General features: G+C 34.6%; 4 protein-coding genes across 4 annotated transcripts; 2 read left to right on the forward strand and 2 right to left on the reverse strand.

Moving 5' to 3' along the window:
• Positions 1–2,502: 2,502 nt before the first annotated feature.
• On the reverse strand, positions 2,503–9,508 carry LOC144443219 (sugar transporter SWEET1-like). The gene is made up of 6 exons (XM_078132628.1): positions 9,441–9,508; positions 9,239–9,316; positions 6,357–6,480; positions 4,691–4,852; positions 3,278–3,397; positions 2,503–2,589 (listed from the first exon to the last, which is right to left on the reverse strand). The coding sequence occupies exons 1-6, from the start codon at positions 9,506–9,508 to the stop codon at positions 2,503–2,505; spliced, it is 639 nt and encodes a 212-aa protein (XP_077988754.1).
• A 266-nt stretch (positions 9,509–9,774) lies between these two features.
• On the forward strand, positions 9,775–12,911 carry LOC144443893 (uncharacterized). Its single transcript, XM_078133490.1, has 4 exons — positions 9,775–9,878; positions 10,288–10,912; positions 11,660–11,748; positions 12,699–12,911. Exons 1-4 carry the CDS (start codon positions 9,775–9,777, stop codon positions 12,763–12,765), a joined length of 885 nt encoding a protein of 294 aa, XP_077989616.1. The 3' UTR covers positions 12,766–12,911.
• Positions 12,912–15,858: 2,947 nt separating this feature from the next.
• Positions 15,859–21,706, reverse strand: LOC144443749 (protein C1orf43 homolog). The gene is made up of 7 exons (XM_078133292.1): positions 21,541–21,706; positions 21,072–21,294; positions 20,286–20,339; positions 18,875–19,044; positions 17,677–17,697; positions 17,207–17,265; positions 15,859–16,612 (listed from the first exon to the last, which is right to left on the reverse strand). Exons 1-7 carry the CDS (start codon positions 21,601–21,603, stop codon positions 16,402–16,404), a joined length of 801 nt encoding a protein of 266 aa, XP_077989418.1. The 5' UTR covers positions 21,604–21,706; the 3' UTR covers positions 15,859–16,401.
• Positions 21,707–21,981: 275 nt separating this feature from the next.
• LOC144443673 (tRNA-uridine aminocarboxypropyltransferase 2-like) lies at positions 21,982–25,519 on the forward strand. The gene is made up of 5 exons (XM_078133214.1): positions 21,982–22,104; positions 22,597–22,776; positions 23,569–23,758; positions 24,463–24,591; positions 25,376–25,519. Exons 1-5 carry the CDS (start codon positions 22,010–22,012, stop codon positions 25,517–25,519), a joined length of 738 nt encoding a protein of 245 aa, XP_077989340.1. The 5' UTR covers positions 21,982–22,009.
• Positions 25,520–26,026: the final 507 nt, after the last annotated feature.

Raw genomic sequence — 26,026 nt, forward strand, 5'->3', positions numbered from 1 at the left:
AGTAAGGAGATTGACTCGACGGAATAGTATGAAGATAATGTAGTACGGAATACGGTCTGTCAGGAACTAGACTAGAAGATAAAGTACATTGCAGGAATAAAAAAACAGACTTGTAACAGTGTTTTGTGCTCAAAATAAAATGTGTGTTGTTTTTGTCGCACACTTCCGCAAGCACCTGTGGGGAGAACCATGTGTGAATTATAAAATTCTTTGCCATCTGAATTCTTCTTTATCAGAAGTGACCCTCGACAAAATATATAATCTAGCAATACCTTAGCATTACTGAATACTCAAAGGCCCAAAATGACACTCCTCAAAACCAAATGCAATGAATATTTTTTCAATTCCATAGTTTTTATCTCTGTGTACGACCCAAACTCCAAAGTAAAGCATTTTCTGTATGTACCACAACCGTTTATAGCATCCATATCAAGTTAAAGTATATTGTTTCATTTGCCAACTGACCACACTAGAAAGGACATAGACCCTCCACCTATGGTCTATGAATAAACCAATTAAAACAGTATCCTTTTACACCTGATACGAATGCTATAAATGAAAGTAGCACATAGAGAAAGTGCTTTACTTCAGTGTTACTCGTTGTAATATGGACGCTATAAATGAGTGTAGCACATAGAGAAAGTGCTTTAATTCAGTGTTACTCATTGTACAGTTGATGTGAATACTATAAATGAGTGTAGCACATAGAGAAAGTGCTTTACTTCAGTGTTACTCATTGTACAGTTGATGCGAATGCTATAAATGAGTAGAGAAAGTGTTTTACTTCAGTGTTACTCGTAAATGAATGCTATAAATGTGTAGCACATACAGAAAGTTCTTTACTTCAGTGTTACTCATTATACAGTTGATGTGAATGCTATAAACGAGTAGAGAAAGTGTTTTACTTCAGTGTTACTCATTGTACAGTTGATGTGAATGCTATAAACGAGTGTAGCACAAAGAGAAAGTGCTTTACTTCAGTGTTACTCATTATACAGTTGATGTGAATGCTATAAACGAGTGTAGCACAAAGAGAAAGTGCTTTACTTCAGTGTTACTCATTATACAGTTGATGTGAATGCTATAAACGAGTGTAGCACAAAGAGAAAGTGCTTTACTTCAGTGTTACTCATTGTACAGTTGATGTGAATGCTATAAACGAGTGTAGCACATAGAGAAAGTGCTTTACTTCAGTGTTACTCATTATACAGTTGATGTGAATGCTATAAACGAGTGTAGCACAAAGAGAAAGTGCTTTACTTCAGTGTTACTCATTATACAGTTGATGTGAATGCTATAAACGAGTGTAGCACATAGAGAAAGTGCTTTACTTCAGTGTTACTCATTATACAGTTGATGTGAATGCTATAAACGAGTGTAGCACAAAGAGAAAGTGCTTTACTTCAGTGTTACTCATTATACAGTTGATGTGAATGCTATAAACGAGTGTAGCACATAGAGAAAGTGCTTTACTTCAGTGTTACTCGTAATATGAATGCTATATACAAGTGTAGCACATAGAGAAAGTGCTTTACTTCAGTGTTACTCATTGTACATACAATAAGTACACTGACTTACAGACTGAGCATTTCCTTGACTTGTTGATCTTTCTTTTTCCCTGAGTTGTCAACAATGCCAAGCAGCCTCATTGTTCAGATTTCAATAATTGAGGTATAAGGATTATATTACATGGTTATATGATCGACTTTGACTTTAAAAAAAAAATCAAAGTTACTGATGCAAACAGAAATCTGGGTTTGCATACATCTATCATACATACCAGTGCATAGCTGTAGACGTGGACACCAAGCCACAGTGTGTTCAAATGCGAAATAAGACATTTTCAAATATTTCCATGAACTCTGTAAAGACTTCAAAACTGGTATAATTCTATCCTCCTGAGTGAATTCTCAATCTGACTAATATCATTAGGCCTAACAAAGAAACATTGTGCGGTTCCGATTACACTCAATTTTAGAATAGGTGGGGAAGGTAGACTTTGTATCTTATTTTTGTTATATATATATATTTTTTTCATATGTGAGTGTCTAGTTCAGGTAGTTATGTTTTCCGTTGTTTTCCTGTGTTATTGGTTTCTTCTCATCAGATGTACAGCCATTACAGATTGGACGAACAGTTTTATATTGTCTTTTTTAGTTGATGTCAGTTTCTGCATCTACTATTTCTTGTGAGACTTTTCTTGACTTTATTATTTTTTTTCTTCAATACATAAAAAAAGTTCAGGTTTGGCATGAAAAACTAGGTGGGGTTGGGTAACTGGAACCACACAATTCTTTTGTTTAGGTCTTAGTATAAAATTACAAAAATATCAATATAACATGTAACAATTCTCTGAAACCAACACTTTGAGTGATTGCACCTACAGATATGTAAATTTACCCTGTTACTATGGTACCCTGTAACATACACCCTAATTTCATATAAAAGTAATTTTAAAAAGTCTGATCACTGTAATTGGACAAGTGTGGACTTAAAAACTCTTCAGTCTGTCTTCTTTGATGACACTGGGTACTTGTAGATCAAGAAGAATTGAAGGAGGCTTGACAGTAGTCCTTGTAGACTTGGTAGCTGTGAAGGTCAAAAAGGAAAACAGATTTATAGTACAGTCAAAGCCTTCATGTAAGGGCTTTAGGAGCTCCCAAAATGATGGCTTAATTATCTGGTTGCTAAGGAAAGCCTTCAATGGCTGACTTGAAACTTTGAAGGCAATATAGTGATTGACGTCACCTGAGTGGGTTTAATGCAGTCAAAGCCTTCATGTTAGGGTTTCAGAAACCTTCAAGAGCTGTCAAAATAATGATTGCTTATGATTGTCTTCTGAGCGGCTAAATTAGCCAAAGTGTTTGATGTGGTTACTGTCTTTGAGTTTGATATAGACAATATTCAGATTCATTTATTTCACTGAAATAAACTGAAAGAAATCATTGGGTATGTTCAAGAGACAAAGATGTCGGTGAACACTTTCCAACCTTTATCTATATGACTAAATGGTTCCTGTTTTGGCACAGTTCAGGCAAAACACCAGTATGTGTAAAATGGATACTGATGACTTGTAAGGAATAAAGGCTGCCATATATATCATTTATTTATGTATGCAAATCAAGTACTAATACTTTGAAAGAGACAATAGTCTTCTTTTGTACATGTTATAATTGTTATTATTTGTGTAAATAACTCTTTCTGTTAAATTTACAAGTTTAAAGCAATGACAAGAAAAAACGTTAACTGAAAACCTCAATTTCAAGATCAACTTTACCTGGATATACAGATCATTAATGAGTACACCATAGATATACCAGGACACGGAGTTAGCAAATACAGCTATTGTCAGACTGGTTGATAGCTTCTCTGATGACTTGGTCTTGATAATGTCAGTCTAGTCACAACCACAGACAGAAGAATTAGATTTCAAATCATCCAGTTTTGGTGAGATGCAGAATGGAACATTGATGTTGCATAATATTATATATTCATATACATTCCCTGGCTTTGATATGACAATGGCAGATGAACTACCGTGAAGCTCAAGATAGACACAAATTAAAGCCATTATTGGATGTTGATGTAATTATATTTACTAGGGTGGCATTTCTGATAGAAGGCTTTTCTTTTCTCAAGTGGCAGCATATACAACCTCATTCAGTATTTAGACTGTGATTACGGGAATTTATATCCAGATAACCAAGGCACTGCTATCACTCATGTGTATAAATCTACCGTATGCAACAACACAAACTTTGAAGAGTATGTTATTGTTCATGGTCACATTAGTTTTTAACTTAACCAGAAAAGTAAGTCCAAAGTAACTATATTTTGCGATTTAACATGAGTTTTAGTTTGTGTCTATCTTTGTTTGTTGATAGCACTTTTTCTACAGTAATATTACACTCACCTTGCTTCTGGTGAGATCTAAAATAAAGATGTTTTTAAGATAAAATATTCACTGTCTACCAAAGTTAAATTTAGCTGGTTAAATTTAGGTTATATCTAAGCGCTAAATCTCTACACTACTGATAGTTTAGGAAATCTATGATTTTAGTTTAATAGTGACATCTAAAGGTTGTTGCCACCATTTATGCCTTAACAGACCTGTTGCCGGTTCCAAGATGCATTGCGTGTCTCTCCATACAATACCATGTATTGTGTACATGCTGAGGGGTTAGCATGCGTTACTCAGGGAGATGGTTGTCACCTGGGTTTACTTGTAAAATCCCTCTCCGTCGTTGGTAGCATTTAGTCTTTGTTCTGTAAAATCACTCATAATCAAAGAGTGTCTTTCCATCATTTCCTGATGAAAATGTTATTTATACTAAAGACAAAACAAGACTAAATGTAACAACATAAGCGACATCCTCTCACACAATGCATCTTGGAACCAGAAATCTATTATGATATGGTACCTAAACATAAGCAATCATTAACAACACAATGACCAAAGTAGCTGCTACCATCATGCCTTTGTAATGATAATATTTATTTGTGCAGTATAGAAGTATGCTGTGACATATACAATTTTCATACCTTGAAACATTTTGGGGCAAGTGAGGAACAGTGCCCATTTCTTCTTGCCGATACAAGTCAGGTATTGCTGATTCTGTGTATTCACTGGCTTCAGCCAGAGTTGTACAATATATTTGACAGTGCTGGTTATAAATTTGATAAATCTTACCATTTCAGCAAGTGGTGCAGTATTAAATACAACTACTAAGACACACGTAATAAGTCCAAGTCTATCGGTTAATGTAGCATGGTCTATAACTATGTAGTGAAGATAACAGTACACAGCTGCCATGAAGAGACAACCATACACAAGCTGTAGATATATCTGAAACTGAAGAAATAGACAATGAATTAGACTAAAAAATGTCAGGGGTTAAAATTTACTTTTTTTGTAAGCAGTCCATCTGAACACAGACAAATATTCTTACTTGTCTGTGCTCTGGACTACTAGTTTTAGGTTTTATTGGTCCACAGTATGATAACAGTGGTCAATATTTGATTCTTTTTGTAAGTGGTCCATGTGGACCATCAGTGTGAGGGTTTGGTGGTCAACAGCAAGAGAATGGTGGTTGATATTTACTTCTTTTAGTAAGTGATGCATGTGGACCATCAGTGTGAGGGTTTGGTGGTCAACAGCAAGAGAAGGGTGGTCACTGTAATTTCATTTACTGTTTTCCTATCATTTTTATTGTCATGTTTATATTTTATCTAATGGAAATCTCAGTAACAAAATTTTGACTAAAATTTCCTGCAATATAATATAGAATCTGATTATTAGTGAACACATAATTTAATAAATAACTTTATTACTTAACAACATGCTGTGGAAAGCATGGTATAGTAAACACAATACAATACAATACAATACAATACAATACAATACAAGACAAAAATACGATACACATTACTTGTCTGCTGGGGGGATCTTTCGAGATGTATCTAAAAGAAATTTGGCAAAAGAAAGTTTATCATCTGCAATTCATACATTATTCATTTAATGAATAATGTACACATTGTGATCACAAATCAACAGTAATTTATAATTTTTTCCAAACTGCAGTTTAATTCCATCACACTTTGATAACTAGTCCACATTGAATCAGATGGTCCAAAACTAAAATTCAGTGATCATTGGACTCAAAACCACTGCTAAATCTGTATTACATACAGTCAGGGCTAGTTTGTAAAATGTGCCATGTTAGGGCAACCTTCTCAGGAGGTTGATAGGAGTGGAACAACAAGACATAGCTTAATTACAGTCAAAGGCAGGCTCTATGAAGGGAAAATGTGTTTGTATAACAGAATATGTGTAACATATTTTTTAAATTTATCTAATTTGTTCATACTTTTCCACAAGTTAAGTGAGTCATTTGATAAATTTATCATATTTTCTGGGGATAGTCATTTTTGTGTTTGTCTTGCAAGTTGCAGAATATATGTAACATATTTCAAATGTATCCCTCTTGTTTTTACTTTCAAGTTATATTTGTTGTTTAATAAATGTACAATATTTTGTGGGATAAATGAATACCATTGTAATCTTACTTCATTCATACATAATAATTTTACCTTCATATGTTTAATTAAGGGATGGAACAACTAAAATTAGGTGTAAAATATTGTGAAAAGTAAAATGAACGCATATTTTGCTTTGGGAAAAAACACACACATTCAGTTAAAAAACATACAATGGAAACCAGGAGAGTAGCAACAAAACATTGTCAGATCAATTTGATACATTCTATTGTCTGGCTCAACAAGTAAGCATTTTGTCCAGATACTTTGATTCTACTTTCCTGGTTTTCACTGAAGATATACAAAGGACATGAAATTACCTTTCTTTGCGTGAAGACAACATATACCAACACATAAATTACTTGTAGGACAGAACCAACAACATTTACAATCAAAATAGTCTCATCCCATTTCAGAAAACCATAGTACAGGAAAGTAAAATTACTGAAAAGACAACATAAAACAAAGAATCTTTTGATTAAAGAAGGATTTTTCACTTACCTGTACATGTTCATATCCTGTCTGCATTTACAGTTAATATAAAAAGTAAAGTCATTTTAACATGCATACATTGTTTTTCCAGTGCTTGTTCATAGCCCATACTAGTACTACACAAAAGGGTTTTTGTGTAGGGTTGTGTAGGGTTTATGGCTTGTTACAACGGAAATCATAAACCCTGAAACAAAACGTCGCCTGGCTCAACAAAAATCTTATTAACAAAGCTACATTCTATCGGCCTGCTAAACAAAAATCTTACCAACAGCATTTCGTCAATTGTCTGGCGTGACAAACATCTTTACCGATATTGTTACACTTTCTTTGTGTCAGCTACCATTGTCTTAGGAGATCAACGACAAATTCATATGTCCCTGAATGGAAAACCTAAGGTCTGGCACGTTCTTTGATATTTTTGAGACAGTCAATTGACTAAAATGTATCAATTGTAGTTCAGTTCTTGTTGTGCCAGACGATAACATGCGGAAATATTAATTAGATTTTGTCTAGCCAGACGAGAATACTTACAACATCAAAGAGATATTTTGTTTGGCCAGACAAAAACTGTGGCAATATTAGTGAGATTTCTGTCGAACCAGGCGACATCTTGTTTCAGGGTTTGTGATTTCCATTGTACTTTACTTTGAGAAGAGCTTAACAAAGGTACAAGAAGAAAAGCATTACATGTACATTCAATTGAATTCAAAATTCAACAAAACAAAACAAAGCAAATACATAACATTGCACTGATTCTTTTGTATGAGTTACTTTTTCTTTAAAAAATAAAATTGAAAATGTTTACCTTAATTGTTTGATTGCACACTTTGATTTACTTTGATATAATGGTTTACGGACACAGATTTTCATTTGAAAATATCGTGTTTTTTGTCATTTTTCTCCCCTTAAACAAGAACTTTTATTAATTTGATGAAAAGTTAAATGTATAAATTCATGGGTCTTGTCTGTTTGTGACTGGAAATCTCTAACAATGGGTCTATTTTTGGATTGTACCACAGGGGAAGCAAGCATGCAATTGATTGATTGATCAATCAATTGATCGATATATTGATTAGATGTTTGACCATCTAAATTAATTTTTGTGGTGAAATAAAACTTACTTTTTGTGTGATATTCATCAATTGACTGTTTGATTTTGTGGTGATATAAAACTTTCTTTCCATAGCTACTTTTCTCGGAATCAGTTACACCAACAGTATGAGATTATCACACCAAATAAACACTGAACCATGCACAGACAAGTAGTTTTTGCATGGTTCAGTGTATATTCAGTGTGGTAATCTCCCAAAGGTATGAGAGATAAAGCAAATTGTTGCTGTAACCACAGACGAGTAAGAAACAGATTGGCAATGGGTATTGTTCTGAGGTGTTAATAGGGGGATATGAGCTGGATCATTGTCTCTGGTAGGCTGCAAGGTTCTCCTTTTGTTTGAAATATACGCTGAAAGTTACCAAGTGGCATGTGAGTTGCTCTTCAGGAACTATTGGTATTTGTTTTCTATAGCAACACTAAGTCATCGATAAAGGTCAAAGGTCAAAGGACCAAATGCATAATCTTTGAGTGGAAGCAGAAATTTTTGCAAAAACATTTTGAAAATCGAGTGAGATTTAGTTGAGTTATTGCCTTTTAAAACTTACTTGTTTGGTATGGTCAAATTTATGATTATATATTAAATAAGTATATCTGAGTGAAAAATGTAGAAGTGAGGAAAAAGTGACACACTGTACGACAAAATCTGACAATAGGTGAAGTTGTGCTATATGGCTCTGTAGTAAGTCACACTCTGGGATTTTTGTCCTACCCACAGGGATTTTTGTCAGAAAAGTAGATACTTCATTCAGTAGTCGTAACATTTCCGAAGTTTACACGAGGGTTTATTTGTTATTTATGCAAGAATATGTTGACCCCAAGCAGATTCACACCTTTGAAAGTTATTTCCATGACAATAGTGTAATGTTTACTCAAGACTACAGTTCCTGCAATGGGAGAGGACCCATTGCTAATCTGTTTCTTACTTGACTGTGCTGTAACCTATCCTCAGATAATCATAAGATTAGGGGTTTAATTTAGGTAAAAGAAGAATGGACAAGATCTCTTTATTTACTTTAATAAAGAGTGAATTATATACAGCTGAAAGAGATAAAACTAGCCAGGAAAAGATGGATAAAAAGTGTTATATCATTTATCAATATCACAAAAAAATTTGTTTTATTTCACCACAAAAATTAATCATTCAATCAATTAATCGTTCATTCATTCATTCATTCAACCAACCAACCAACCAACCAACCAACCAACCAATCAATCAATCGATCGATCGATCAATTAATTAATCAATCAATCGATCAATCAATCAATCAATCAATTGCATGCTCAATGAACCCTGTGATTGTACATGGGGTAGATGTTTTCAACTTGGGCCACACACCCCAATGAAAATATTGAGAGTACCCCCGGTGATGACATAATCTTACATAACTCAGAATGAAAAATATGCAAAGACCAGATTATTCTGAAGTCTGTGATTTACTCGTTATGCATATTAAAGTTTGTGAAATAATGTTGACGTCTTGAGAGTACTTCAAACTGCGCAAATTGCATAAAAACCACCAAAAAATTTATACAATACATACCAAAAACGGCAGGCGCGTACGTTGGAAACAAAACAAAACAGAGGCATGCACTTACTTGACTAATCCTATCAAAAACGGCAGAAAGGGGACATTGCGTGTACTCCCATTTCTATATATCTGTAAACATGGTGGTCTGCAAAAAAATAAAATAAAACAAAATAAAAAATAAACATTGCAATATTCAAATGAGAAATTATCTAATCTAATATCCTAACTAGGTCAAAGGTCAATTAAACTCGATAACAATAACCACTCACATTCCCGCTGTATAACTTAATACAGTAATACATATACATGTCAGTGACATGAACGTTAGCAGGTCCATAGTTTCTCAGCGTGTGATTTTATACTTGGGAAAGCTAGCTATAGAATGGACGGCTCGTCCAGAAAAACAAGTTGGGAGCTATCGGCCGGTCAGTGTCGGGGTCAGAATGAACACCTCCCTTCAGTGTTTCCAGTGATTCCATTGGTGGAAATTATTTGGGCATGCGTATAGCAAACACAGTAGACGACGACGTAAAAACGCATGAGCTTGCAGAATCTAAAGATGTCACTTTGTTTTGTCTGCATGTAGATGTGCTGTGAGTACTGATGGCTCATCTCGATAGACAGGGAGAACTTGGAAACCTCTCCAAAAAGACTAGAATTGAACTCGTCGATTTACTATGTCGACAGGACAAGCTTTTAGGAAATATGTAAGTGACTATAGTAGTTATCTAGCTTCATCGTGAAGTATCCTGGTGTGTGTAGTAGTAATCATCACGTAACGGTATATGTATAATGCAACAGAAATCTGGTCTAGTCCCTATTCGGTATCCGTTACGATTTACACCTTCACTCACGTGGTTTAGTTAGAGATCGCGTTGGCATCAAGACTAACAGAAATCTTGATGAGCGGCGTAATGGGTCCACAACATAAGTCACTTAGTATTTCTTAGATTGTTGTTAGAAAAGTGGGGAAAACAAACCAGTTTAATAGATTGTTTTCCTTGTTGTAACGTAATGACTTAAATATATTTCCCCTACCTGTATTGCAAAATTGTATCTGAGGAAAGGTATAACTATATAAATAACCATAGTTGTCTGACATTACGTTCTCTACAGGAAATTTCTACAGAAGCTTCCTGACAAGGGAGAAAAGATCAGAAAGTTTGCAGATAAATTGAAACAACTGATAGCAGAAAAAGAACAAATAGAACGAACATCAGAATTGTTTGCCAGCATGAAGATAGGGTCAAGTACTGTAACAGAACTTGACAGTGATGATGATGATGAGGAGGAGGAGAACGCTGATGACACAGTGAAGGACAGAGTGATGGTTTCTGAGAGTCTGCCATCATTATCTGATGGGATGTCATCAGAAAGGACTGAAAATGTCATCGCAGGGAACCAATATGAATCGATAGTAAAAAAGGAATCTGTGTTCAAGAAAAGGATGGCAAGCCAAAGAGGAAAAGAGACTGAAAATGTGTTTTTGAAAACTGGGGAAAATAAACCAGCTAGAGAGATTTTTAAGCCAAATAAGACATTAAGGTCTGAGAGAATTCCAGAAAATTTGACTAAACCTCAACTACTGTTATCACCCAAAATAAAAGAGAATTTAGAACGGGATAAAGTGGAAGAATTGTCTGCTGTGTTTCCTCCAAAACTGAAACATCCAGATGGTACGAAATTATTAGATATAAAGGAATCTGCTCAACTAGAACAAGAACAACAGAGGAAATATGAGGTACTAGTTCTTCTCTTATTGATGCTTTATTGGACGTCAATGGGTTGCAGTTGTTATTTAGTGATGTCACAAAGACTGCTAAGGTTTAAAAAAAAATTTTTTGGTTCCGATTACCTGACCCCACCAGTTTTTTACTGATGACCCTGAACATTTTTTTATGTATTCAAAAAAATAAAATTGCGAAAATTGTGAAGTCTAGTGAAAAATAGTGGATGCGGAAACTGTCATCAACTTAACAATTAGACAATATAAAAGTGTTCTTCCAATCTGTAATGACTGTACATCTGATGAGAAGAAACCAATAACACAGAGACCATATGAAAACAACAGAAGACATTACTACCTGAACTAGACACTCACATGAAAAAAAAATACTGGTATAAAAAAAATAGAAAATCTACCTACCCCACCTATTCTAAAATTGAGCGTAATTGGAACCACACAATTTTTTTTAGGCCTAAGTGCAATTAATATTTTCAAACCTGCTTTTTTAAGATTTATGAATATTATAATTTTTACACCTGGTAGGCTTTTTATGAATGTTATCATTTTTACACATGGTGGAATATTTCAAATACTAGCCCAGAGACCTGGCTTGAAGGTTAGAATAGACTGCTTGCCTGAACAGAATTGTCAAGCCAGTAAGCCAAGTCTCTGGGGATATGACTTTGAATACTACAAGCCAATATCATCAGAACACACACCTATTTTCTCTATTCAATCAATGAAATCTGCTTGTCACTATAGGAGGCATATGCTCAACATGCAGCAGAGAGACTTACAGAGAGGATGAACTTGACCATGGGAGAAGATGTACTGGATGTAGGAGACAATGTGTATCCTTTTATCATTGCATATATGTCAGTAAGAATGACACATTTCAGAGACAGGACTGTCGGGAGTATATGTATTCCAATATAGAAATTGATATGATACATAATTACATGTTCATAGTAATAATACATGACCAAGGGTTCTCATTACTTACAAGTTACATTTCACCGGTTCAGGTCAACAGGCTTTGTCAAACTGACAAATGGATAGTTTGACAAAGACCATCACCTTGAACAGGCAAAATGTTACTAGTAAGTAATTAGAAGCTTGTGGGTTGTCAGTGGCCGAGTGGTTAAACCACTTGCCTCTTACCACTGGTCGGGGTTCAAACTCATTCAGGGTTTGATTAAATTTTACCACGTTGTAAGTACAAAATGAAGTAAGAAGAGTGTCGTTCAGTAGAGCAGGTTTTCCTGAGTATGCTGCTTTCCTCCTACATTAACATTGAACCCGTGAGGGATAGCCCCCACTGGACTTCTTGGGAGATAAGTGTTTAATATCCAGTATAAATAAAGATTATTATTACCGGGTATTATAACCCTTGGTTTTGATACAAGAACTAATAATTACTATGTTTTACTGACTTGATGTAAGGATAATGTTCATGGCTTTTACTGGATAATGGTAAAAAAGTAATGCACTCATATATTTACATATCCATTCTCTTTTATACTGTTGACTTTGTGAGTACCATACTTCATTCTAGGTAATTAAGCAGGAGGCTGTAAACAAACATGAATATGGCACCAACAAACTTGTTATCACAGATAAATTTCAATACAGTTGATTACAGTCTATCCCGAGATTGAATGAGTTGGTGGTGTTTTCACACTCTATAGTTGAACAGTAATAAAAATTACATTGTTATGCATTGCATCATTGTTGTATTGCTTTGATATTTAATTAATAAAATCAACAGTATTGAGATTATTTCTTTAACTTAATGTACCAGATATCGTGAACAGACATCTGAAGAAAGTGACTCTGAATCTGATGGTGAATCAGTTAATGATAATTGATTTTTTGGGGAGTGTGTAGACAAATAGTTCAACCAAAGGAAGCCACACCAACACCCTAAATATGATGCCTGTTGCAGCAGAAAGTGATTCTTACGTTGAATTAATCACTGATAGTGGAGTGTGTGGAAAAAAATTCCCTAAAGATGTTCCACTATGAACAAGCTCTGATATGGCTTTTAAACTAAACTGGAGATGGTTGAACGTTGGGGAGATTGAAGAAAAAAGTTCAAGAAAAGACAACTACATTCATTCCCCATGCTTGGTGCACTATGGCAGCAGAAAGGGACTTGCATGATCACTCACTCACTCACTCACTCACTTACTCACTCGTTCGCTCACTTGGTCAGTCAGTAATTGATGTTTGAAGAGTATGTAGCATTGGGTTCAACAAAAGACAACCACATCAACTTCCTGAATACAGTGAACAGACACCTGAAGAAAGTGACTCTAAAGATGAAGATGAATCATTCAATGTTTGATTTTCGGGGCTGGAATGTGTAGAAAAAAGTAACCATAGAAAACATTAACTTCCTAAATATTTGCTCTAAGGCTGCAGAAAGTGATTCTTTTAAAGTTAGGATGAATTGATCAGTGAATTGCATATACAAAAGTTGAACAACATTCTCGTCTACTCAGTGAATCCATTTTCATTCCGTTTATTTCAGTCCTCCAGTTACAGGATGTACATTTTGTGAACCATCAAAAACAAAAAACAATACTACATGTATATGTACATTTATATGAATTTATTACATTTTAGATATTTATAACTAGGTATTTAATGTATTTTGACATACAAAATAGCAAGTCGTCAAAGTGTTTTGATTATCAAATGTAATGGTCAATAGATTCTATGATAAAATAATTTTTTGTGTGCATATTTATGTCAACATTCACATCTGTTTGTGACATTCTCTGTCAAATCAGATTACTCTGCTTATTCTCAAAATAGGAGCACATACATATCAAACAGACTCATGCCTAAATACTTCGCTGAACTCATTCTGCAGAATGACCATACACAAACGCCATGTTCTAGTCATGAACTTCCACTCAAAGTTCCAGACTTGATGATTGAGCATTTATCTATGCTGCTCTAACTCTTTGGAATCAACTACCGACTGATATCACTACAGCACCAAATATTAGAATCTATAAAACAAGACTTGATACCTACTTTTTTCCCCCCAGAGTTTATCTATGACATGCTATCTGTACATTACCAGTAGACACTAGGTTCTCTAGAAACCTTTTCATCGTATCATGGATTATGTAGCAATTGATAATGTCCATAATCAAATTGTTATATAATCATCTACATGGAACAGAATTTGAAAATTTCTGAAAAAGCTGCCATTCCCGTGCTGCTATTAAATACCAAGTCATGGATAGTTCATACGTGTGCTTTTAATCATGACTGTAACTCTTCATACATGTAATATATTAGATTGTCAGATACATCAATGTTGTTAAGACTGAATCAGGCTTCTTTCACATGGTATCTGATAAGGTGGCACAACAAGACAAGTCATATCTTAGTACAGACTGTTACAAAACTACGAGTCAGTGATCATGGCAGAACTGATATTCTTGACCTGTATAATATTTGGTTGTCAATACTATATCAATGTCATATTGGCTGGGTATATTAAAATGATTTACAGATACATTTATGATGTATCAATCTATGATCTTTCTTTGACACAAGTATTGTAGTATATAGGTTGGCATTTGACCTTACATTTGGGTCACTTTTCAAAACTATACTAGAGTGGAGTACAGTGCAAATATTTAGTGAAGCCAAAGTCTACCAGAACTGATCTCACACGAATACATGTATTCAAAGTAAAGGTAAACCAATGTATGTTTTCAATAAAAGTCTTTATTTAAAAAATAATGTTATTGAAATACTTGCATACTTTACACAATGTCAATGTAAGAGGCAAATACAGCATTCAGTGTATTGCTGGTTTAATGTTAGTGTTCACTGGCTCTCTTTGATACAACCATGCAGAAACCAATAAGAAACTGCACATGCCACACTTTAAGATAGCAAGATTGAATGAATACAGATTCTTGCTACATTTTGTCTAAATGATATTAACTAATGTACCACCTTTCAGACATCAAAACATTGGTGCCTGCATGTCTGTGTCTAGTTGCAGTATGTTGAATGGTTTACTTCATTTAGACAAAATGTAACAAGAAGTTGCAATCTTGTTATCTTTAGTGTACAATGTGCAGTTTTTTTTATTGGTTTCTGTGTGGTTGCATCAAACAGAGCCAGTCAACACTAACATGTTATGACAAATAGAAGGATGGACTTTGATAAACACTTCCTGTTTATTCTGATTTACAATGATGCACACTAAATTAAACATAAACTAGATTTTAAGAAATTGTTAAGTAAACAAATATTTTTTTATTATTATGGCCAATACTTTGGACCGTGTTTATGTGAAAATGTTTATCTTTGTTGAACAAAATGTACAGACACAATCATGTTACATGTAGCTTGGAAGTCCTTCCTATTCAACGATAGTTGTCTTTCCTTTCCTGAAAATGGGATAGCACAGATTTCACACTACATTCATGTGCATGCATAAACATATATACATTATACATTAAAATCATTTAACCCACATATTTTGAGGGTACTGTCTGAGCTCCTCTGTTTCAGTTCTTACACATCTGTCAAACTATAATACGGACCCTCTGAAGAAGAGCTCAGTCCCCTTAAAATATTTAGGTTTAGTATGAATTCATATATTGCAGATCGAATCTCAGTAACAAGTCATATACGTAAATGAATACATTTTTGAGGTTAAGTTATTAACTGAAGCCAATCTTTCTAATACTCTTGTGGTTGTCAGAGTCAATGTGTATTCATCCACTTTTTGTGATAATTCAAACTAAAATTAATTTTTTGAAACGAAATTTGATGTCTAGCTAAGTAATGAATCATGCATATGCATATATAAATATGCCAACCTGTGTTGTGACATAGCACAGGTACCTGGTTACCAATCCCCCCAACCCCTCCAATCCCAAACTGAATCCCCCAACCCCTACAATCACCAACAGAATCCCTCCATCCCCTACAATCACCAACAGAATCCCTTCAACCCCTCCAATCACCAATTGAAACCAACTGAGCCCTTCTCCCATCTCATCCCGAAAGCACTTAATCTCAAACTTTGGCAGTAGTGCTTTTCATCAGTAATAAAAACTAGTGACATATTTATTGCACTTTCAAAGTGTCACACACACTTTGGTTCTTGTCTCTGTCAAGTATTAGTGAAAATATCAAATGTGCTCTCAAGGTTATGAAAATCCTTGCAGAACTGCCTCAGGTCCAAGTTCAGCACCAATTCTTGTTCAACAGTGACAACTACATCGAAAGACATTATAAATATAAATGTTTCATATTCATGTCATCAAATCTGGCCAATGTCTGCAATATGGTGCCACATGTTATCAAAACCATTGCAAACCTGGGCATCTTTCAAAGTACCTAACAGAGACCTGTAGTTTTAAGATGACATAAATTTGTTAGACCTGGCTCAAAATTTACAACATATTTATTCACATGAAAGAGTTGTGAATAGCCGAGTTGTCTATTTCATTTAAGCCTATCTAGACAGAACTTTCATGACTTTCAGCTTTGCGAACACTGCTCATTCTGATGTACTCTGAACTGTCTTTCAGTGTTGATCCTGATGAGGTGAGATAAAGCTTCTCTACTTTGCTGCCATCCGTAACATCAATGGAGCTGCAAAGAGAGGTTCCTTTCTTACGATGAATGACAGTCCCAGTGTGTTCCATACTGAGTATCTTATTCCTTATGCTGAAAATTTAACAGAAAAAAATAAATATTCGGCTTGAAATTGAAATACTGTCAAATATTTTTTTTTTCAAGGGATTTAATTTCACTGAAAAGAGAAATATGTTGTTTTTCCACAACCCAATTTTCACTGATTTTAGGAAGATTACTCGTACCGGTATGCATGGTAACTGAGTAAAAAGAAGTGCAAAAACACATCAGGGAAAATCTATTTTAATCTAAGTGAAAATGTAGTGTTACACAGTATGTGATTCTTGAAAAATGATTTTTTTTTGTAATGAGATTGATGTGCAATACATAGAGTTGAATAAAAATAACTGTAAGCACACCTCTATAGTTGAATATACCAATGACTTCTTGATGCATACAACCTTGCAATGAATAGTCAAACATTGTTTTCTCATAATTTGTATCAAAACTCTGATGGGATCAAATATGGCGGCATCAAATAATAACTATCCGTGTATAACATCAGGAGCTTGCAACAGTTTCATATGAATAAAATGTTGATACCAATAACGACGAATAGAAAAGAAAAATTGCCAAAAAAATTGACAGGGGATAACTTGGACACGATACATTGATGTTTTATCTTACCAATTTAAGATTTCATTGAGAAATCCCATGTATCTGATATACTCTGCTTCCCCAAACGGCTAAAGGGAAAATAATAACAACATATTTAGAAATTTAACAAACCATCGAATGCAAATCACACTGCATATGTTTTGCCTTGCAGTATACTGGTGAGTGAGGGCGCTATTTCCAGCATCTTCAAATATTGGTGTATATGCATCACTGCAAACCCCTCACAAGGGAAGAAGCCCCAAAGAAGGTTCTAGCATCTAGATACACTACACACACTGACTACTGTGCTAACAAAATAAATAAATAACAAAAAAATTAAAGAAATTAACGTCACAAACCAGTCCGCTTCAACATCCGTGCCCAAACCATTACAACTACATATATATTAGTAGACATGTACCAAACCATAGCTTTGCATGCATGATGAGATGGTGGTGATATGATGCTCATTGACAAGTGTTAGCACTGGAAATACTCACCTTTGATACACGTCTAGGGTCCTTCAGGGTTTAAATAATAAAATGAGAAAGAAAAATGCTTGAAATGATATTATTACACATGCGTTAACTAGTACCAGTGGTGTCAGGAAGGAGGTATGTTTTATTTGGTGTGTGTATACTTTAGTACTGTTCCTGAGTATGTATAATTGTGAAACAGCTAAAAGGTAAGACTATTTTATTGGTGGACTTTGTCCTCAAGGAAGACTTGTTTCATCTTGACTCAAATTTGTATTTGGAGTTAGATGAATTGAATAAGAAATTTGTCATTGCCAATGACAGAATTTGGATGCTATTGAAGCAAATCTTGATACTTTCCCTACAAGAAAGTTCTAATTATTTTTTGGTCTGCTGGAAACATCAAATTTCACTATTCAATTAGTTTGATTCATTGCATTTATAGACAGTTACATTACATCATGTCTTCAGTGTTAATGTTCATGTTAATAGTATGTTTTACTAGAACAACTTGGCTAATAGTGTGCCCTCTAAGTGAATTTGATGCACCAATGACACAGCAATTTCTTGTGTCTCACAAAGATTTAGAGTTCCCCCATCCCTTACTATGTGTAGAGTCACAAGATAAGTTTGTATCATTTTGACTTGACAAAAATGTTCTCTTTTATGAGAGGACACACTCTTGGCCAGGCATCCCTGATCAGTGAAAAATAATGAATTTATTCTTTAATAAAAACAAAGAAACATAATACTGGGGTATATGTAGCGTAGTTTTTATGATAAATATTTAAATCATAAGCGATTCTGACTTGGGACATGAGAATGAATATGACTTATCTAAAGAAAGTTTAGACATAACTTTCAATTCACAGAGTCAAAAGTGTTTTTGCAAGTGAGTCCAAAATTTTCATTGGCACCTTGTCAGCATTGCCAGGGGTGATCTATAGTGGGCTGATGTCATGAGACATCAGTGAAAATGCGGGATTTGCTTCCAAAAATGTATTGACCAAGTAGGATGGTCATTTGTTATTATGGAGCCAGAGCCATGAATATTCATTCTTGCAGTAATATATCATTTTTTGACGTCAGGGAACTCCAACGTTTGTTGTCAGCTAAAAGCTGTAAGACCTGAATCCTTCAACATACCTTCAAGCACCTGTATACATGACAAATACTTTGAGAATGTACTTTTTCCGTCTACTCTATAAATCAAAGTATGTACCTTGAAGCCATGTCTGGCATGTTCATAGCTATCTGCAAATGCTCTCAGAAGTGATAGTTTAGCTGCCTTCAATGGAGCATATGGGCCTTCTCTCAAGTCAAGTAGTTTTTCTCTTAAATTGTATCCTGGGGGCCTGCACAGAGATGGGTCTAACTCTCTCAGCTGTTCATCTTGGGATAAAAAAGCATAACAGAAACAGAAAGAAGTATCGGTTAATGGCTAAGTTTGAAATTTGGGAAACATTCTGGTGAGCAATTAGTTTGCAGGAAATGATGCATTGTTTTCGATGCTGAAGGATTTAAACTATGTTAAACTACATTTGTACCTATATCATTTCAATGATGGAAAACAATTTTAAAAGTGGTCTGTAAGGTGCACCATGTTGGGGCGCCCTCAAACATTGACCAACTTTCTGTCAAGATCAAGACCATTGAGGGTGCCGTGACACACTGTATCTTACAGCCTATTAAAGGTAAATAACTGACTTACAATGTTTATTTCTTAGGTGATAATTACAAACAAAAAAAGAAAACCTTTCTTTCCCATGAAATATAAGATGAAGTGAAGAACCTGTCACAATGTCATAATTGACAGCTATTGCCAATCATTTGATGACTTTTCCTCACTTTAGTGCAAGATTAAAGAGTCACTGTAGCTGGCTCTCCTGTTAAATGCAAAGGATACCCTGTGAATTCACTATTCACTATACTTTGATGTTAAATAATATAAAATGTAGTGGTTTCAAATTCACTTTCATTCATCAGTACAGAGCTGGCATTGATCTGAACTTAGGCGGATGTGATGTACAGGCCTTCCTAGGCTAGGCAACTTCTGTTAAACATATTGTTGACTGTTTCTGTTGTTATTGTAATTATACAACAATACAAGCAGTCAAAAATATGTTTACTGGGAGTTCCCTACCAAGGCATGTACATCACTTTCACCAAAGTTTGGACTGATGCTAACTTTGTACTAATAAATGAAAGTGAACAAAACCAACACATTATTATCTAGGTTAACATCCAAGTTTATAGTGAATTCATCAGGTATCCTTTCCCTTTCACCATTCATTTGTTTAAAAGAGAGTACACAGTGATAACACTTTCAGTCTAACTTCATTGGTGACTGGAATAAGCAACCATTATAAACTGTACTGCATGTACCAAAATAACTGAAAATATACAAATACAAGTTTGAACCCTAATGTAATAATTTCAGTTGGGTTGGCTGGATTGTTTCAAAACAAAACTGAAGACTTATTTGTTCACCAAAGCCTATGGTGTGATTTAGCCATTCATCACTACTGAACAGAACATTGCTCTGGAAATTGGTGCTATAGAAATCTGATTGACTGATTGCTTGATGGAACACCTGTATGGTTGTATATGTATATAATAGATTAAGGACTCACCTAGGAGTGTCATAGCATCGACTGCTTTCATTCTATAAATGTATGTTACCTGTTCTATTGGGAAGAAACAAAAACATATTTACTGATAAGAAGATATAAGCAGTTCTAAACAAAATGTTAACAATGCTCCAAAAACAAATAAAGCAGAATTCTACTTACTTTCAGTATACTCTTGTATATCTTTTCAGAAAAAAAGCATACAAGTATGTCGTGAATGTACACAATATAACATTTTCTTGGCTTTTAATGTATTCATTAAGCTGGTTCATCAAGCTACACTTAAATTCCCCATTTTCATCACAATACATGTTTAAATGTGTGTGTGTGTGTGTGTGTGTCACTGTGTATGTATGTATGTATGTATGTATGTCTGTATGTATGTATGTATGTATGTATGTATGTATGTATGTATGTATGTATGTATGTATGTATGTATGTATGTATGTATCATTGTATGTATGTATGTATGTATGTATGTATGTATGTGTGTGTGTGTGTGTGTGTATGTATGTATGTATGTATGTATGTATGTATGTATGTATGCGTGTGTGTGTGTGTCTGTTTGTGTGTGTGTGTGTGTCTGTGTGTGTGTGTCTGTACCGTATATATGTATGTACATGTACTGTAGTTTCTTAATACATCCACCATACAACAAACTGAATAGGTCAGTATATTGTAGTCTGTGTAAGCATGCATGTCCATTCCAAGATATCATATTGTGGAGTAAAGTAATGTTAGTGCTCAAATCAGTAATACATCCATGGTTTTACACACACAGAAACTTACCACCCGTTGGATTTTCACCTTGTAGAAATCTGTAGCGATAATCATTTGCCTCTAGTAGTTTAGGTTCATGTTTAATTTCATGGATTCTCTTTAGTCTTCTGTCAATCTCATGTTTGAGATATCTTGGTGCATTGTGACCAACCAGTGCGTGTGGACCTCTTCGGGATTTCAAGGCAAATCTCATAATTTGACGTTTGGCAAATATAAACAGAATCAGGAATGCCTATGGAAGCCAAAACAAAAAATGAAGAGAAATTACTATCTATGGATAAAGCTTCTGTTGATGCGTAGAACTTTTGGTGGTTCAAATACTTGCTTATGTTGTGTACAATGTAGGAATATTATCAATGCGATAGTGTATTTGCTAAAACACCCTGATATATCACAGTGTAAATTGCAGAAAAATAACACTATAGTAATGAGTAGTATACAGTTGAGTTGAGATAATAAATTTTGGATGTATTCTTACCACTCCTCCAAATCCTATGATGAGGATGATATGAACTAATGACAACGGTTCAGCTGTTGCCATCGTTTATGTTTTCTGATTCTATCCTTGGAACCTCTTTACTAGAGTCCGCTCAACTTCACATCACTCTAAAATCTAATAAAGCTCTGCGATCTCGATTGTTGTGGGACGACGGAAGCCATTTTTCACCTAACCTCGTACCTAGTAATATAAATAATAGTATTTTAAATGATATAATTTATACAATTTTGATAAAATATTTAAATTATCCCCAAATAGTAGTACTAGGATTAAATTTAATAGCAAAAATTTTCTTGGGTACATGGTTTTTGTGTATAACATACAACATATTAATATATCGTGACTCTTCTCCGTAGAAAAAGGCTGAAGGTCATGTAAATTTTAAGGTCAAAGGTTACTGGGTCATAGCGAGGAAGCCAAAGCGGTAACTGGCAGCCGACCACTGACTATGGTGTCGAATTCGACTGAAGAGGAGCTCATTTTCGATTTAGGAGCTCTACCAGTGGAGGAATCAGAGAGAAGAGCAACATGTGAAAGATGCTCGTAAGTTATAATGAATTTTTCATAGTGATTCCATTCTATCATTTATTGAACATGTATAATCCTATAGCAGTATGGATATCATGGTAGCCGACACATACGGAATTCGGAAACTGGAAACTGGGTGGTGTACCGGAAATTATAGCCTATATAGGGGAAAATACAGCATGATAGTGGTCGTTGATACAAACTGTGTTTGTGCTAGGTAGTCTTGTCCTATTCTTAATCCTTAACATAACCCCCTAGCCTTTATACAAATGCACATATGATTTCTAAGTCAGTCCACTGTTCTGCTCTTATCCAGAGAGTAGCCACATTGCATAACGATTTCATCATCTAATCTTCAGAAATGTGAAATGTAAAAGAAGGGTGCACCGTCTCTTTTAATTCTGTGTGTGTGATCATAAAATTGTTGATATTTAAAAATATGTAACCTCATTTGTCTATCTTGTTTGATAAAATATTTTTTATACGTTTTTTTTTCTTTTAATGCAGTCGGCCAGATAGTGTCTGCCTATGCCCTTTCCTGCCTACTGAAAGAGTAGATGTTTCAACCAATGTATACATAGTTCAGCACCCTCATGAGGTTGTCAGAGTCTTGAGGACTGTTCCAATACTTGACATGAGTTTACCAGAAAACAAGGTTCATGTAATCAGAGGTAGACGATTTAACAGGTGAGTATGGGACCGATTGGATTAAACTCTGATGCGGTGAAAGCGGCTAGATGGCTTTGTTTACCTCTATTTCCATTGTATTGTTTTGTCCCGGGTGATTGCCGCCTTCTCACATCTGACCCTGTATCAAAACTACGAGGTTCAAATGAGACTTTCTATCATATAGGGTCAGATGTGGGAAGGCAGCGATCACTCGGAACAAAACAAACGACGACACACAAAACAATGGAGAAAGAGGTAAATAAAGACATCTCAGCTGCTTTCACCGCATCAGATTTTAATCAAATCAAGCAAGGGACATGGAGTTGAATTTTTTCTGAACAATTTGTATGAGAAAAAATGGATATAACATTGAAAAAATAAATGAAATTATCGGCTCAAGACCTTTCAACTCAAAGTAACATGCTGATAAATATTATCCGTCTCCACAGTTTGGCCTCCAACAATACAAACATTGAGTAGTTGAAGTCTTTGGTACATGTACACATTCTGATGATGACAATATTGTCAATAAAAGAGTGAATGTTGTCTAACAAAAAAGTGATAATGTTCCATTCAACCTACCCTACCTAGTTTTTTGTTGTCAACCTTAAAAATCATTTTTAAATGGGTTTTTTAGAAAATGTCACAAAAAGTGACAACATTTAAAAGAATAGCACTGAAGGAAATAAATGTCATGACTTCCAAAAATGACAAAAAAAACTTTTCAAATATAAGAGTATCATGACTATAGATATTTCTGAAAGTATTAAATTTCATAAACATTTAACTGTGTTTTTCATTTATTTCTAGGCATGCATTGCTGGACAAGATTACTTCTGATCCAAACACTTTATTGTTATTCCCTGGACCTAATGCTGTTGACATAGAAACAATTCCTCGTGACACAGGCCAATCATACAACTTGATTTTGATTGACGGTACCTGGCCACAGGCCAGAGGTATATATTCCAATAATCGTTTTCTACACAGAACTAAGCAGGTAAAGCATTTCTCTCCATCAGCAATTTATAGTATATGTAAAAGTTAGTGAGTAGGAAACAGGTACTGCAGTGGTAGTAATAATCTACAATTTTTCTTCAGGTTAATCTATTGTTGACATGATGAACATAGAGAAATAAAGTCATGCAAAAACCTAGCAATGCTATTTTAAGGTATTGCACCCATTTTACTACAATGATGCTAATGTTTATGTATGTATGTATTGACGAGCTAATTAATGGTCCTTGTCAGCATCTCATCTTCATAATATTGAAGATCTTTCTGCTGTGTAGGGTGTATGACATTATGACAGAACCACATGACACGTGAGTGCAAGTGTGGCGAACTCGGGGCATTTGCAAGAGTGCTTGCAGTGTTCTCTATGGCAGTGAAAGTGCAGCAGAAAACACTGCAAACACAAGTACAAATACCCCTGAGTACCCACACTGGAACTTGCATGTTATGCAGTTCTGTTTTTAAAAATTTTTTTTTATCTAAAATGGCAAAATTCCATAAAAATCATATGTGATCTCATGACTTCGGATGTTGCGAATGATCGCAGCCTCTTTTGCATATCATTTGCATGCAGGTATGCAATAATATTTTCGGTATTTCACTGGAGTGCAGATAGTACCACTAGTATTATGTGCACACCAGTGCAAGGTATTATGATTTTGAAGACCTGTCTGTTTTAAATCATTGTAGGTGAAACTGACCCTAAACTGTGTTAGTGAGTATGTGATTAGGACTCAACCCACTGATGCAGCTTTATCAACTCTAGAGGCAGCGGCATTTGCTCTTGCTATCCTGGACAATAAACCAGAATTAACGGAGGTAGGCCAGTGACAAAACTTCATAACACCATGAGTGCAAGTATGCCTATCTTGGTTATGTATTAGAGTAAGTGTTATTTTGGAAAAATGATGTTGTTTTTAAAAAAACGACATATTTTCCCCAAAATAATGCCTCAAATATTTGTAGTTATCCATATTACCCCAAGCAAGTGTAGATATTGATCAGAGTAAGAAAAAGTCTTGCTTAGTCATATATTCTTTGCATTTATTCAAGAAAAAGTAAATTTTGACATAAACAAGCAACCAATTCAGTTGATCTCAAATTATAACTGAGGGCGCACACACAGTAATGCAAAATTCATTTAAATGTGTAGGCCCAACTCTGGAACTTCTTACCATTTTGTGTATGTAAATGTGGCAGGGCGAGTGAATTTATTAAAACAGTGTATGCTCATCACTGGAAGCACTTGTAACTGTACACTACACTACATTGTAATTGTATACAGTATGTTTTTATGTAACTGTTCCCTTTCTCGATTTTGTGGTTTATTTTCTTTCTTTGTTTTGTGCGTTGCGTTTTTGATATCCTTTTTTAATGTATATTTTTAATTTGAATAATTGAAAGTTTGGCTAGTCTGGCTACAATTGTCTTGAATAAAAAATAAAATGAATAATGATAAGAAAAAACAAAATCTTTGATAATTTCTTATTTACCATATGTTGTAAAATTAGAGTGTGAGATACGATGTGTTATGCCACCTAATATCAGTCTAGATGTTAAATGTACTGTGTAAATATCTGACATGATTCTTTGTTTCGGACAGATATTAACTAGACCACTGAGGGCGCTGTGTGACTTTCAACTAGAACATGGTGCTGTAGCCCACCAAAGTAAGGAGTATTTGAAAAAGAATGGACTGTATAAAAAGAAAGTGCAACAAAATCAAAAGAAGAGGGAAGAGGGATGATCAAATGACCACGCACACCCGCGTGTTAATGATCACATAGAAAGAAACTTTTGGGTGGACCTGAAAAAACAGTATATGATCTTTTCGTCACCTCAATTCAACGTGAAATTTAGCTGGAATTCTGAGGTAATGTTCATCTCACAGCTTGTACAATTTACAGATTTGTATCTACTGTAAGTTTAATCATCTTTCAAGCTTGGAAAGTTTTAGAACAATTCTGGGGTGATTTTTCAATGAAAATGATAAACACAAGGAAATGCAATGATCTTTAGACGAGTAATTTAGTAATAGCCTTTACATGTATAACATAACAGTATGGAATTCTTGAAACAAAAATACTTGAAGTGTACAAGCAGAACAATCATGCCTTCATATCAGAAATTGTGACTTTTTTTTTTAAGAATGAAAAATCTAAAAAAAATTTAGTAGATAATTTGATAGTTTTTAGATTATAAGGAATAGATTGACTACCACCATACATGTATATTTTTGTAATCTCCATAAGTA

The sequence above is a fragment of the Glandiceps talaboti genome, chromosome 12, assembly GCF_964340395.1.
Source record: "Glandiceps talaboti chromosome 12, keGlaTala1.1, whole genome shotgun sequence".
NCBI lineage: Eukaryota > Metazoa > Hemichordata > Enteropneusta > Spengelidae > Glandiceps > Glandiceps talaboti.